General features: G+C 43.4%; 1 protein-coding gene across 1 annotated transcript in view; it reads left to right on the forward strand.

The window, feature by feature from the left end:
* Positions 1-673: 673 nt before the first annotated feature.
* The window catches only part of ltk (leukocyte receptor tyrosine kinase), a 68,236-nt gene continuing 54,043 nt past the window's right edge, over positions 674-14,866 (forward strand). Inside the window, exon 1 of the mRNA XM_026151459.1 lies at positions 674-924. Coding sequence (XP_026007244.1) covers positions 873-924 — 52 coding nt within the window. The 5' untranslated portion in view covers positions 674-872. The remainder of the gene's footprint in view (positions 925-14,866) is intronic.

Raw genomic sequence — 14,866 nt, forward strand, 5'->3', positions numbered from 1 at the left:
CCAGATCTCAGTCCAATAGAGGATTTTTGGGATGTGATGAAATGGGAGATTCTCACCATGGATGTGCAGCCAAAAAAAAAAAAAATCTGCTGCAACTGCCACGATGAATTAAACCAGTTCTGAAGGCAAAACGGGGTCCAAACCGATACTAACAAGGTCTAGTAAGTAAAACCTTATATGTGTCTATTTACAACACCATAAACTCCAAACTTCCAAAATAACCATAAAGTTGGAAGGCTTATCTTTATAGCTAGTCTTCATGAATATAAGTAGGCTCTAGTATATGACTATTGCATTCGACTGCATTCATTTTATCTACAGATGTTCCCTTTTTGCTGTTTTTGACACTGTTCAGATAAAACTGAAATATGGAAAAATGTTTAATGATTTTCTGCGATGTTACTTCAATTATGCAATAATGTCCGCTTTATTTTTTTTTATTTGATTTTCTCAGGGTAAGGTTTTTAATCCTGGCGTGAGAAGCTGGTTCACAGAGTCCTTTCCATAAAAGTCTGTCTTGACATATGTGGGCAGAGTGAGCCTGAAAGCTTCTCTTGGACTCGGAGCCCTTTTGACTGGTGACTAACACGCAGTGAAAGGGAGCAGAGGCAGGGGAGGAGGGTTTGGAGGGAGGAGGGTTTGGGGCGGTTGTCGTCATTGGGAGCTGCAGCAGCATCAGCATCACCGGAATGAGTAACAGTGCGCAACTTGAGAAATAACTATAGTGTCTGGAGGAGCGCGCGTGTGACCGTTAATCGTTAACTTCACGAACCGGGTTTCTCTTCAGCGTATTCATGAGGGCTTAAAAGGTGCCGACAAGGAAACCCCCAACACGGACTCTCTGTGGAGCTGCCGCCGAAGAAAGAGGAGCCATGGACTATATAAAAAACCACAACACTTATCTCCCCTTCTTCATTTTAATAAGTAAGTCACGCACTTTGACTCCAGTGAGTGTTTTGGTAAAACTTTTCCCGTCTTCTGTCTCCTTTTTGCGCTTACTTTGTGTTTTCTTTAAATGGTTGAATGGGCACATTTGGCAACAGTGTGCCACGTTAATTAGCCTTTCTGCAGCGTCGTGCCACTCACAGGGGCCACGGGGGAGAGTTGGTCCAGGGTTTAGACCGAGTCTATTGCAGTTTGATCCGATCATGAATCTTTGGCACAAAAACGCGCCGTCTCGCACACGTCCCAGCGGTGCTTCCACATCCACTCTGAGAAGCGACATCAGGCGAGGTGTCATTTTCTCTGGAGGCAACACTTGACGGAATTTGATTTACATTCATTTACACTGCAGCAGGACGACAAGACTTGGCAAGGAATGGGCTCTCGGAGCAGTTAATGGGGTTACATAATAATTGTATGCTGTTGGTTATACTGCTTATCTTAAATAAACAGAAGAAAATATGACATTTTTCTTTAGGCTTTAAGCAGATTAACCCAGATTTTGTTTTGTTAAACCTAGCTGAAAAAGGCAAATATCATTAAACAAAAAATGCCTGAATTTTTTTCCTTTCCCCCCCTTTTGTAGTATTTAGAAAATAAAAAAATAAAATCCATGAATCATTGTTTACTGGAAGAAAATCATGTTTGTTTGTGCTTCTTGCCTGCCAGATCCAATCAGGCTTAATTTCATATGAATAGAGTGAGTGTTTGTGACCAGCAGAGGCATGTCATGTGGTCAGGGAAATGATGGTGAACTCACTCACAGGGATCCACTAGAGCTGGCTTATTAGCATCACTGTAACTTCCTCTGGCTTTAAATCATCTCATGCAGCACAGTTAGTTCACTTTCTACATGCTAATGCTATTTTGAATGATCTGCTCATGCTTATTGAAAGCCAGATTTGTTATTAGTTCTTTAGAGGGGGGAGTTATTATTAGTACTACTGCTGGTAAGTGCTCATATATTTTGTTATGTTTCACACAGGTTGATGCAGCACCACATGTTTTCTCTTTCTGCTGAATAGCTGTATGTATCATATATGTTTAGCCAATCAACATGTACCTAAAGAGGGCTGTAGATAGCTTACTCCACTTGAAGCAACAACACCTTGTTTTTTTATTTGCAAGAAAAAGCCACATGCAGGAGCCCCTCCCCTTGGCTTTAGCAGCCACTGTGGCTGGATCAGTGTAAGTGGCTCTTACTGCAGTCACTCCAGTGACAGGAATGAGTCCAGGATGAGCTCCGCCAAAACTCACAGTATTATGTCAGATCCCCCTCCTCCCCTCTCTGTGCCTGAGGCACATCTAGCATGCATCCGACTCGTGAGGGATAGTCTTCTCATACCAGCGCGGCCAATATTTGATTTTCGCAACATTATCTATTCGCAGTATTCTCAAACTACATGTGGGGAGTTGGAGAGAGAATCTTTAACCATAATTATAGAAAGCCCATAAAAATTACAATTACACTCAAGTGGAAATGCAAAACAGATCAGCTGATACATATTTGACTGAAAATTGCTTTCTCTGCTGTGGCAAATACTGTGTGATCAAAGGGCGGATGTTATTAACCAGGTTGGTAGCACTGTCCTATTGTGTGCTTAGTGTTGATTAACATGATAAACTGTATAAATGATGGATGTGTGCGCTGTGAGGTCACCCATCGGTTTGTAGACGTCTCACTATTCTGTAAACATGTTTATCTCTTCTCTAAATTGGGGCATTTTATCAGCAGGGTCTAGGAGGCCATTTGAGGCCGGCTCAAGTGGCCGCTCAGTGAACTGTTTCTCATACTCCTGCATTGGTGTCTTTTCATCATATGTGTATTATTAAGATCCTATCATTATGTTATTTTTTTTAAACATCACTGTTAGAAAGTTATCTCTGGGATGCTGGGATGATAGCTCCCTCAGGACTTAAACTCCGGTCAGAGAGTGGGGCACAGAGAGTGATGTCCAGATATACTTTAGTGGAAGTTAACAGCAGCTCAACAGTACAGCAGTAGGCATACTTAACAAGTGTGGGAGGGGCGGACACACGTGTGATTCTGAATAACAAGAAACAAGGAGAAACAATTATCACATGTAAATATAACAATTATCACTTCCCAACATCACACCAATATAACGAACTGTAACACAAATAATGCCCGGAGGTGAATGCTCTGACACAAGAAAGTCCCACAATCCCATTTGAACAGGCAGGAAACAAGAAGACCTGCATATCTCAGTCAACAGAAAAGACCTAATGCCCCAAAATTAGGAAAAGTTGACAATTACATGGTCTTCAGTGCCCTCTAGTGGCTAAATAACCTAACTGCGGTGCACAGATCCAACCCGCAACAAAGACTACGGTGGTAAGTCACATGCCTCTACCAATCTCGATAAATATCCTAGCCTAAACCCCCTGTAATTATCATCAAAGTACAAGTGGAAATGGACTCGTAGAATTGGAAGGATTTCGACTCACATTTGCACAGGAACGCACACGGCTGGAGATCGCTATTCACCCACACTCATGGAGAAAAGCATGCCTAGTGCTCCCCGGACTCGTGATACGGCAGGACCGTTGTAAAAGCATGTGACGTCATCACCGTAGCAAACAGTAAGAACAAAGTGGAACTTATCGGCAGACATTACCAGTGCACTTATAACTATGCAACTGAAATATAAGGAGACACAGCCGCCCCCAAATTTAAGTAGTAAATTTGCTCTTCAACCAAAAGTCTAAGCATCATTGGGTTTACAGTCCTCCTCATCCTCCCAGGCTGAGAGTCTGACTAATCTGGCAACAGGTTGAAGATATGTCTGTCCCTTGATTGTCACCTCAGCCGCTCTCACCCGACCATCTGGCCCTGGACAGGCCTTGACCACCTTTCCAATAGGCCACTGCGCTCGTGGTTGTTGTGAGTCAACCACCATAACCACTTGACCTGTGGTTAAGTTGTCAGTATCACCCTGCCATCTTTGTCTCCTCTGAAAATCAGGCAGATGGTGACGCAGGAAGTTGGAACAAAAATGGTCTGCCAGAATCTGACTATGGCGCCATTGCCATCTTCCCAGCATCTCACTCGAAGCATAAATCACCTGGGGGAGTGATGCATCTCGTCGCCCCATTAGCAATAAGTTGGGTGTGACTGGATCCGGATCCGCTACATCCGAAGAGACATAGCCGAGAGGCTTTGCATTAATGATCCCTTCCACCTCGACGAGCACAGTTTGCAAAACTGCCTCTGTGACCGTATTGCCTCCCAGCACCACTTGAAGAGCTGCCTTCACAGATCTTATCTCCCGTTCCCAAGTACCTCCAAAATGGGGGGAACCTGGTGGATTAAACCGGAACTCAATCCTCTGCTCCACCAGCTACTCTTTAATGGGGGCTTCAAGAGCTGAGAAACTAGACCACAGTTCGATCTCTCCTCCCCTGAAGTTGAACATTCAGATAGGATCTCATATGGCTTGCCCCGGCGTGCAATAAACAGACGCAGAGCCATGAGAAAGGCATCAGTATCTATGCTGTCCAACAGGTCAAGATGCACACAGCTCGTAGTCACGCATTTGAATATGATACCCCAACGCTTTTCGGTGCGCCGTCCTACTTTGATGTTGTAAGGACCGAAGCAGTCGACTCCAGTGGACCAAAAGTGGGTTGTATAGGCGCAGCCTCGCGGGGGGTAGATCTGCCATCCGAGGAATATTAGGACGGGCTCGACACCTTCAACACTCACCACAGCTGTGCTGGTGCCGCTTGATTGCCTCCCTTCCTTGGAGAATCCAATATTTTCTCCTTATCTCCCCGAAGACTCGTTCTGGCCCAGGGTGCAACAGCTGCTCATCATATTCTCTGATCAGCAGTTTAGTCACCGGATGCTGCGGGTCAAGGACTATGGGGTGCATGGCATCCAAGTCCAAACCTTCTGCTCTTCTTAGTCTGCCCCCAACTCTTATCAGCCCAATAGCCGGGTCATCCTCCGGAGCGAGTGTTAGCAGGCGACTCTGCTTATGAATTGCCTTACCAGCAGCCAGGGCCTGTAATTCCTCAGGGAAGCTATCATTTTGAGCTTGTTTCAGGAGATGCAGCTCAGCAGCTGATGCATCTGTAGCAGTCATGACATGGTTTTCATGATCAGCAGCCTTAACCACTGCACTCCATTTGCCAAAATTGGAAATTGGCACCGTTAGCTGTGGACTGCATGTGGTGGTGGTTCCACAGAATGCTGTTGCTCTCAGCTCCCCATTGTCTTCTTGACCTTCACCTTCACGGAGAGTTGGCCAGGTATCAGGGTTCGTTAAAAGGAAAGGTGGGCCCTGAGTCCAACGGTTTGGTTGATTCAGCTCGAGAAGGGTTTTCCCTCGCGTGAGGTCACCAGCCGGATTGTCCTTGGTGTTGACATATCTCCAACTTGACACCTCAGTAAGACCTTGTATTTCGGCAATCCTGGTACCAACAAAGACCTTATAGCGGCATGAATCGGATTGGATCCAGGTCAAAACTGTTGTTGAGTCACTCCATAGGGTGATGTCACTGGGTTGAAATGCCAGCTCGGTCTCGAGTACTCTAGCCAGTTGGGTTCCGGCAAGAGCTGCACGTGGCATAGAAATCTGTTTCCGGGGGCTTACTCTTGACCTCGCCATCATGAATGCCACGTGGACGTCGCCTTGAGAGTCCTGTGTTCATAGATAGGCGGCGCTCCATAGGCTCTTTCGGAGGCATCACAAAATATGTGAGCCCCTCCACCTGGTCTCCCGGTGTCTGCTCTTGGTGGCACATAACATCTTGGTAATTCCACCTGTGGCAAGTACACTAGTTCCTTCTCCCACTGTGTCCATCTGTCTAGTAGGGCCGTAGAATGGATTTGTTTATCCCATCCAACTCCTGCCTTCCAAAGATCCTGAATTAAAACCTTCGCTCGAGTTGAGAAGGGTATGAGGTAGCCCAGAGGATCATACTGCGATGCCATCACCCGATAAACATTTCTCAGTGTGGGCAGAGAGTACTCCACAAATCGATGCCTGTATCCAAGGCGGTCAGTGAGACAGTTCCAACAAAGGACCAGAGCTGGTTCTTCTGGGTCTTGGCTGTGCTGGCCAAAGCTCTGTGCTGGCTGCTTTGACTTCCACTGGCAGGTGCTCCAACACCGATGAAACGTTACTGGCCCATTGCCTAATCTCGAATCCCCCTTTGGCAAGTAACTCCCGCATCCGATCTATGAATGTCTTAGCCTCCTCTGCAGATTGGAGACTATGCAAACAGTTATCGACGTAGAAGGCCCTCTCCACCGTCATCTTCATTACATTGGCTGTTGTCCCTGACATGTCTTTGGAGGGCATAGGTGGCACAACAAGGACTGCATGTTGTACCAAAAGGCAGAACCTGCCACTCGTACACGCTTGGCTCCTCATCCTTCCTCATAGATCTCCATAGGAAGCGGAGCAGAGGTTTGTCCTCAGGCAGCAACTGAATTTGGTAGAACATTGCCTTGATGTCACCACTTATGGCCACAGTATGCTCCCTGAAGCGGAGGAGGACCCCAAGCAGTGAAGGTCCCAGAATTGGACCTGGAAGCAACTGGCTGTTGAGGCTTAGCCCATTATATTGATACGAGCAGTTGAATACAAGTCTAGCCTTGTTGTTGTGGTGAACTACATGGTGGGGTAGATACCATGACTCGCTCGAACAATCCACCTTCTCAGGTGATAGTTTCTCAACATAGCCTACCACCTCCAGTTTATGTACTTCCTGACAATAGGTTTCAGCCTGCCCTGGGTCTCTCGCTATCCGACGTTCAGTACTCCGTAACTTTTGTAGCAAGGCCAGCCTGGGTGCATAGAGGTGACGAATGTCTTTGCGACGGAGGAGGGGCGTTGCATGTCACTCCCTCCACCTGTACTCTGGTAGTGCGCTGCTCAAGAGCTTCAAGTGCTTTCTGATCTTCCTTAGAACGTGTCGCAGTCTTCACATTTGTGTATGGGAGTACATCCGCCTTCCACAATCGTTCTGCATGTTGAAGGAGATCATTGCTTGGGGACCCAGTAAAGAGACACTGTTGCTCTTCCACAGCGAACTGGGCTAAGTTAGCTGGACCCTGCAGAGCCCATCCAAGGCGGGTACAGACTGCCAATGGACCCCCAGGAGGGCCAGACCGTATAGGGTTCATTGGGATAAGCAGATGAGGGAAGTCTGAGCCAATAAGGACTAAAGGCTGCACCCTGTCGATAGGGGAAAGTGGGAGTCCCCGCAGGTGCGCATATTTTTGCATGAGTGCCTGGATAAGGTCGTCGGACAGGGTCGTCTGGGGCCCCCGTACTGCAGACGACCCTGTCCGACACACAGCCCTGAGTCCTCACATACCGACCACAGTATGTGAGGACTCAGGGCTGTGTGTCGGACAGGGTCGTCTGCAGTACGGGGGCCCCACAGGGAACGGTTCTGGCTCCGTTCCTCTTCACCATCTACACTGCAGACTTCTCCCACAATTCCACCCAGTGCTTCCTGCAGAAGTTCTCTGATGACTCTGCAATAGTCGGCCTCATCACTGATGGGGACGACAAGGAGTACAGAGGTCTGACCCAAGACTTTGTGGACTGGTGCCAGCTGAACTACCTCCAGATCAACGCCAGTAAAACCAAGGAACTGGTGGTAGACTTCCGCAGGCACAAGCATTCTCCACTGCAACCACTGAACATCCAGGGTATGGACATTGAGGCTGTGGACAGCTACAGGTACCTTGGTGTTCATCTGAACAATAGACTGGACTGGACTCATAACTCAGACGCCCTCTACAGGAAAGGGCAGAGCAGGCTGTACCTGCTGCGGAGACTCAGGTCGTTTGGAGTGGAGGGCCCACTCCTGAAGAAATTCTATGACTCTGTTGTGGCTTCTGCTATCTTTTATGGCGTGGTCTGCTGGGGCGGCAGCATCTCTGCTGGGGACAGGAAGAGACTGAACAGGGTGATCCGAAGGGCCAGCTCTGTTCTAGGATGCCCTCTGGACCCAGTGGAGGTGGTGAGTGACAGGAGAACGGCGGCTAAGCTGTCATCCCTGTTGGACAACGTCTCCCACCCCATGCAGCAGACTGTGACAGCACTGAGCAGCTCCTTCAGTGGGAGACTGCGGCACCCACGGTGTGGGACGGAGAGATTTCGCAGGTCTTTCCTCCCCACTGCTGTCAGACTCCATAATAAAGACTTTAACTGATCAAGCACACACATCCATACATATGCAATAATACTAAGTGCAATAATCCCTTCTGTCATCGTTGTATTTTTACTCAGTTGTATATAGTATTTGTATTTGTATTCTATTTTTTATCTTATTGTATATTTATTTTATTTTATTCTACTGTATATAGTATTTTATTTTATTCTATTCTGTACAGTTGTGTACTGTATTTATTCTTATTGTATTCTAATTTTTGCCTCATAACTTTTGCACTGTCCACTTCCTGCTGTGACAAAACAAATTTCCCAAGTGTGGGACTAATAAAGGTTATCTTATCTTATCTTATCTTATCTTATCTTATCTTATCTTATCTTATCTTATAACTGGATAACTGTGCTCAGAGAGGCCCAGTTTGTCAGCAGTGAAGGCATGATGGATGTGGTATCTCACTTTAGGATTATGGGTAGGGGAAATCTCAAAGGAGACCGAGGCCCCTTGGAGGTGAATCACATCCTGACGAACAGTTCTTAATGGAAGTGTCTCGGCTTCCTTCCCTAGATTGAGGTGCTGCACAGCTGGTGGTAGGATGATGGATCGTTCAGAACAGTCATCTAGTACAGCAAAGGTCTCTAATGAATACTCAGCATTGTACAGATACACCTTCACAACCTTTAGCAGGACCTTATGAGCACGGTTTGGGTGATCAATGTGGATGGTGGACGTATCTGGGGCAGTGCCAACCATCAGGACTTTCCTGGGCTCCTGTTGGCAAATTTCATGCAGCACTGTAAGCACTATTGGGCCCAGTAAAAATTTACCATTTACCATATGTACAAAAGTCTTGAGCCGCTCATCAAATCAAATTATATTTTGCTTCCATCAGTCATTCTTGACATTTTCGGAAAAGTGGTCTTGAGCAAAAGTTCTCCAGGTTTTCTGAAGGTCCTTCTTAGTACTTTTTCACTCATTTTCAGTTGAGTCTGGTACCAGATCAACTTCAGAGATTTTATCTCCCTGTTTGTTAAGCCACTTAACACTGACCTATGAATCAATTGCATTTAAAAAGAAAGCAACTAACTTAAATAATGAGTTCATGTTTGTCCCTTTTTCACAAGCTTGTCACAAAATTACATATCATGTTCTCGTTTCTTTAGTTGAGTCTCTCAAAAAAGCCAAAGATAGATCTGGAAAGCACCTGATTGGCCAGTGCCAACACCGCCAATGCAGTAAAAGCATACCTGGGTAGAAAACACCCAGTCATAGATTGGCCTCCCCAGAGTCTGGATCTCAAAATTGTTTAACCCAATGATTTTGACAGAGAACAGAACAAAAGGCAGCCAACATCCAAAGAAGAGCTTTGGGATGTCCTTCAAGAAGCCTGGAAGACTTTTCCTGTAGACTCCATAAAGAAATTATAAGAAAGTTTAATAGAGTTCAGGCTGTGTTAAAGAATAAAGATGGTCATACTAAATATTGAGTTTTAAACTTGTTGAGAGTCTTATCTCTTTTTGCCTTATATACTGTGTTTCCATCTAAGTTTGCACAGGGTTCAGTAAATCACCTGTTTATCTTGTTCCTTGCAAATCAGATACAAGGTGTCTCGAGACTTTAGCGCAGTACCGTATATATGTTTATCCTCGGCCCTCTGATAAACCCAGCCTCTCGCCCTGCGACTGCTTGGATAGGCTCTTGTCCCTGCATGACAATGAAGTGGATAAGTGGTAAAGAAGAAAGATGGACAGATGAAATTTCTCCTTCACCCCACAGAAAGATTTAAACACACAGACTTTGCTTTAACACAGTGGAACGTGAAAATATATAAAGGAGATGGCTTTAAAATAGGATTGTACAACAGAAACAGTTACTGTTATCCAGGTTTCATAATCTTACCTTCTCCTCATGTCTAAGAGTTGTGCCAAAATTGCATTTTTCGAAATGGCACAGGAAGAAGCAGAGACAAAAGCCAACTATCCCTTTAGTATTAGGAGAAAGTGATTCTTGTCACACTGATTCAATCAATCACTTCTTTTTATCAATTAACCGAATGCCACTGGGGATTTCCTGAAAAAATGTGAATTGGCAAGAATGCGTTTTATCATGAAAGAATTTAAAATATGCAAAAATATAAAGTACAAAGAGTCAAATTCCGATCGTGCTTTCTTTCTGCCGTATGACCATTTTGAGTAGTTTACCCTGTTTCTGCTTCCAGTAACAGAGGCCAAATTGACTGTATCCTCAGATTTCAGCTTGTGCTTTGATCACACTTTAGCTTTTATAGTTATTCACGATATCTGCTAATTAAAACTAAATGGGATTGCTTATGCATACTATTCTATTGGGACTCTAAGGTAAATACAATGGAAATGTGACTGCAGTGAATGCGTGAAGCTTCCTGACTCAATATGTGGTTAACTGCTGGATCTGATTTTGATTGTGAATTTCAAACAGTGCTAACACGCAGTCTGTGTGTGTGTGTGTGTGTGTGTGTGTGTGTGTGTGTGTGTGTGTGTGTGTGTGTGTGTGAGGCTTTAATGATAGTTCCAATCACCTGTGTTTATTTTATGCGTCTCGGTCCCCATGTGTCTCTGTGAATGTTAAAAGACGACCGATCTGATCTGCACTTAATCAACAAAGTTTGAATGCAATTGCAGGCAATGTTCCCTTCGCTCGTTCACATACAAAGCATGTCAGTTCAACATTGGAGTGACTATTATTATATATAGAAAAACCAAACTCACCTCCAGAATTTACCTGCTGTTTAATGTGGCATTAATGGTGAAGAAGACAACTTTTTTGGCGAGATCAAATTTAAAAAAATGAAAGGTTGACCCAAGATGAGCAAATTTAAGGCATAAACTGGTAAGTCCAAGTTTTAAACTTGCTGAGGAGCTATGTGTTTATATTTCAGGAACTTGGTGTGAGGATTTGTTGTATTTATATGATCACTCTGTTCACTCTGTTTTAAGAAGTGCAAACTGTATCATTTGCATATGCAAGTTGTTCTCACTTTCCTCTTCAAAACATCTCATTTCCTCAGTCTTTCTCCTTTCTGAAGTTGTCTGGCAGGCTTTGGCATCGACCTCATGTTTTAGAACTCCATCTGTCTTTTTATCTTGGATGCTCTTTCTGTTTATTGCTATCCACCTCCTGAGCCATCAACAGCCTGTAACACAAAGAGACAAGTGAGAGTATTTCCTCCTGTGTCCTTGTAGTGAAGTTGCTGGTCTAATGTCTATTGCTCAGGTGTAGTTCGAGGGTAATGATCTTTTTCCACTGCTGGCAAAAAGAGGAAGGGATAGAGGATCAAAGCTGACCTCGGGGGCTTCCCTCTTCTGGCTGGCTAACAGATAGATGAGTAGCCAGCTGTGTGTCGCCCATGTTCAAGGGCGACTTTGGGTTGGGACAAAGCCAAACCCTTTTTTCCATAAAAAAAGTTTTTTTTAAAGAAGGTTGTTAAAATAGTCCAGAGATACAATTAGGCAGAAACATGATATGAAACTGACCTTTGGCAAGATATTCAAAATGAGTGAGATTTTAGACTTGGCAAACATTTCAAGCGTCTAAGTTAGGTTTTTTGTTTTCTTGCTTAATACTGTAATTCAGAGCCTCAGATAAATGAAAATGATTAATAGCCCGCAACTAACTGTTTTTTTCATGATTTATGACTGTGACCCACAATGACCCAATGTGACAAGTTCTAAAGTAGGAAAAGAGGAAAAAACAAGTTAGACAGCATAAATATTTTTTTTTATCAGCCAAAATAACATGTTTTGCATTTGTAATGCGAAAACCGGTGCTAACCTTTGATTTCAGCTCATTTTTTTTCAGTGAATAGCACCAATTGCGGGTGTTTATGGGTTTCCTTACGTGAACTGTTCACTTCAGGTAACTGAGCAGTGTTTTTGTTGGACTAAGTTCAGGGATGCAACAATCCAGCGTTTGTAATAGTAGGTGAAATACCCCCAAGCTGCCCCTATTAGCATTGGGTGACCATATTTTGATCTCCAAAAAAGAGGACACTTGGCCCAGTCATGAAGAACTTTAATAATACTGTTTGCTTAAAGAAAATTTTTAACATATTTAAACAATGCCTTCTCTGTGCGGTTAATGAATGGTGAAACAAAAATGTCATATAGGCTTTTACAAGTCAACAAGGGCAAAAAATAACTTAAAAACCTAATACTGGTACAGAGATAAGGCCTCATCTGTATAAGAAAAATTACCACTACTGGGACGGTACGAGGGACGTACATCACACATATGGGTCCTCTGTAGGAAAACCCGGACATTTTCATCAATCTCGAAAATCCACCCGGATGCCCCGGACAGAACGTGAAAAGTGGACATGTCCAGGGAAAAGAGGACGGTTGGTCACCCTATATTAGCATCCCTCATGCTACGTTAGCTCTTCTGCTAGCAAGTGCTACATGTTGTAAGCAATATAAAACTGAATTAAAGTGGATGAGTCATGTTACCAGTCTTGCTTTTCAAATGAGGATTTAGCAGATACACTAGGAAATATTGTATCAGTGCATTCATAGTTAAGGCCACTCCAAAAACATTGTCTTTATTCTTTGCTAGGGTTAGTGTCAGTGTTCAGGGCTACTGTCACTGCATGAGCCACTGTCCTCTGGGACATTGATGGGTGTTTTTTTAGAATTCACTCATTGTTTTTATAATTCCAAATTGCTTCATGAATGAATATTTATAGGACCGACAGCGATACTGATATTTGATACTTTATATACTTCCAGAGAACTCTCCTTGTTCGTGCCATTACACACTTCCGTGAACATGTGTCCTAATTAGCAGTCTTTGATAAATCCTTGTTCTTTAAATAAAAACAGACCACTCTCTCAGGCCCTTATTTTCATCCCAGTGATTGAAAACACCTTCTCATACTTTTCCTACCATATCGTATTATTTTCCTCAATAAATAACGACTGAGTATAATTTGTTTCATTACTGTTTTTATGACTTCAACTCAGTGGAAATCATAAGTCATATTTATGCAGAGTTGGAGAAAATCCCTAAGGGCTAATAAGTTGTTCCTGCAATTGTAAACCATCAAAAAAGAACTGATAAGTACCCGTGTCAGTTTCTGAGATCTCCAGAGATGTCCTGTATGTCAACAGCAGCCCGATACTCAAAGAGGGTTCAGAAATATTTTATTACAATGGAAATCTTTAGTATCCCAGAGGTGAAGGGTAATAAGTTTTGAAGTCTGACACACTGCAATTTTATTTTATTTTAAATAAAAAATAAACTTAGAATAAACAGATTCTCTTGAGTTCTACAAATATTGTCGCATTTGACCTCTAGGGAGCGCCTACTCAACTGCTGTCTGCAAATAGAGTGGGTCGTCTCAAAGTCAAGGCTTTTCACCTTTTCCTCTCAGTTGAAGCTGGCAGCACAGTGAATTTCATTGAAAAGTTTAACAATTTTTCACAGGCCACAACTTTTTCAGTCTTTACCAGAACTTACACCGATAGGCTAAAGATAATATCTGCTGATATTTTTGAAGGTTATAAAAAGAAGAACACATATAAATAAATCACACCCAAACGATGAGAAGTTTCTCTTGTTATGATTTATGAGTATGTGTTTAAAAAAATGTAAATATGCAGATGGTCATAAACAATCTGACAAAAATGAGCGAAGTTTAAATATATTCACTTCTCACTCCTCATAAAGCAAGGCACCTAATAAATCCTGTGGGTGTTTACTTCTGGAAGAAGTGTTGAGTTTTCCAAATTAAACTTTTTGCTCTTAAAGCCCAAATAGCGTGTTCCAGACGCTGGTGGATCATAATTAGCTCTAAAAACTCTGGAACTCTAAAAAAAAAAAAAAAAGGATAAAACTGCAACAAGATGGGAAGGTGAATACTCTCATTGCAAGACTATTTTGTGTCAATCTGAAATTGAATGATGAGTTGTGGTTTTTAAGAATGTAACTGATGGCACGTCAGTTTTTTGCACTTTAGTCAGCAACAAACTCTAAGATGATCTGTGTGTCTGAAGATGAAGTCTGCAAAAATGATTGAGGAGTTATGTACTCAGAAAACAAGGCATTATGCCAGAGAACATACTTGCATCCATAAGTAGCCCTTAGTATTAGGCCCTTAAAATATTTTCCAGAAATATTTATGAGGACTCAGACATCTATTAAATGCATATAGCATTTTATAGAGACATTTGTTAAGTATTTCTATATATCTTTTAACTGTAAATTGGGGTAGGCAAAAAAAGGCAAAAAAAACAATATTAAAAGAATTAATGTCCATGACAACAACGACTGTTTCCCACAATAATCGTGGCTCAAGAGTTGGCTGTTCGCCTTGTAATCGAAAGGTTGCCGGTTCGAGCCCTGACTCGGACAGTCTCGGTCATTGTGTCCTTGGGCAAGACACTGCACCTACTGGTGATGGCCAGAGGGGCCAATAGCGCGATATGGCAGCCTCGCTTCTGTCAGTCTGCCCCAGGGCAGCTGTGGTTACAACTGTAGCTTACCTCCGCCAGTGTGTGAATGACTAGTGGAGTTGGAGAGGGCTTCGAAAAGCGCTATATATATATATATGCAATCCATTATTGTTACTAATCCAGCCATCTATCCATCCATGCATTCATTCTCTTCTGCTCCTCCAATTCAGGGTTGTGAAGGGGTTAGACCCCATCCCAGCTGCCATAGGGCAGAATAATCCCCAGAATAAATTAATCAATATTGTGGACCACTTTAAGGGGGATCACAGCAGGAACTCTAGTTA

Source organism: Astatotilapia calliptera, chromosome 19 (genome assembly GCF_900246225.1).
Source record: "Astatotilapia calliptera chromosome 19, fAstCal1.2, whole genome shotgun sequence".
Taxonomy (NCBI): domain Eukaryota; kingdom Metazoa; phylum Chordata; class Actinopteri; order Cichliformes; family Cichlidae; genus Astatotilapia; species Astatotilapia calliptera.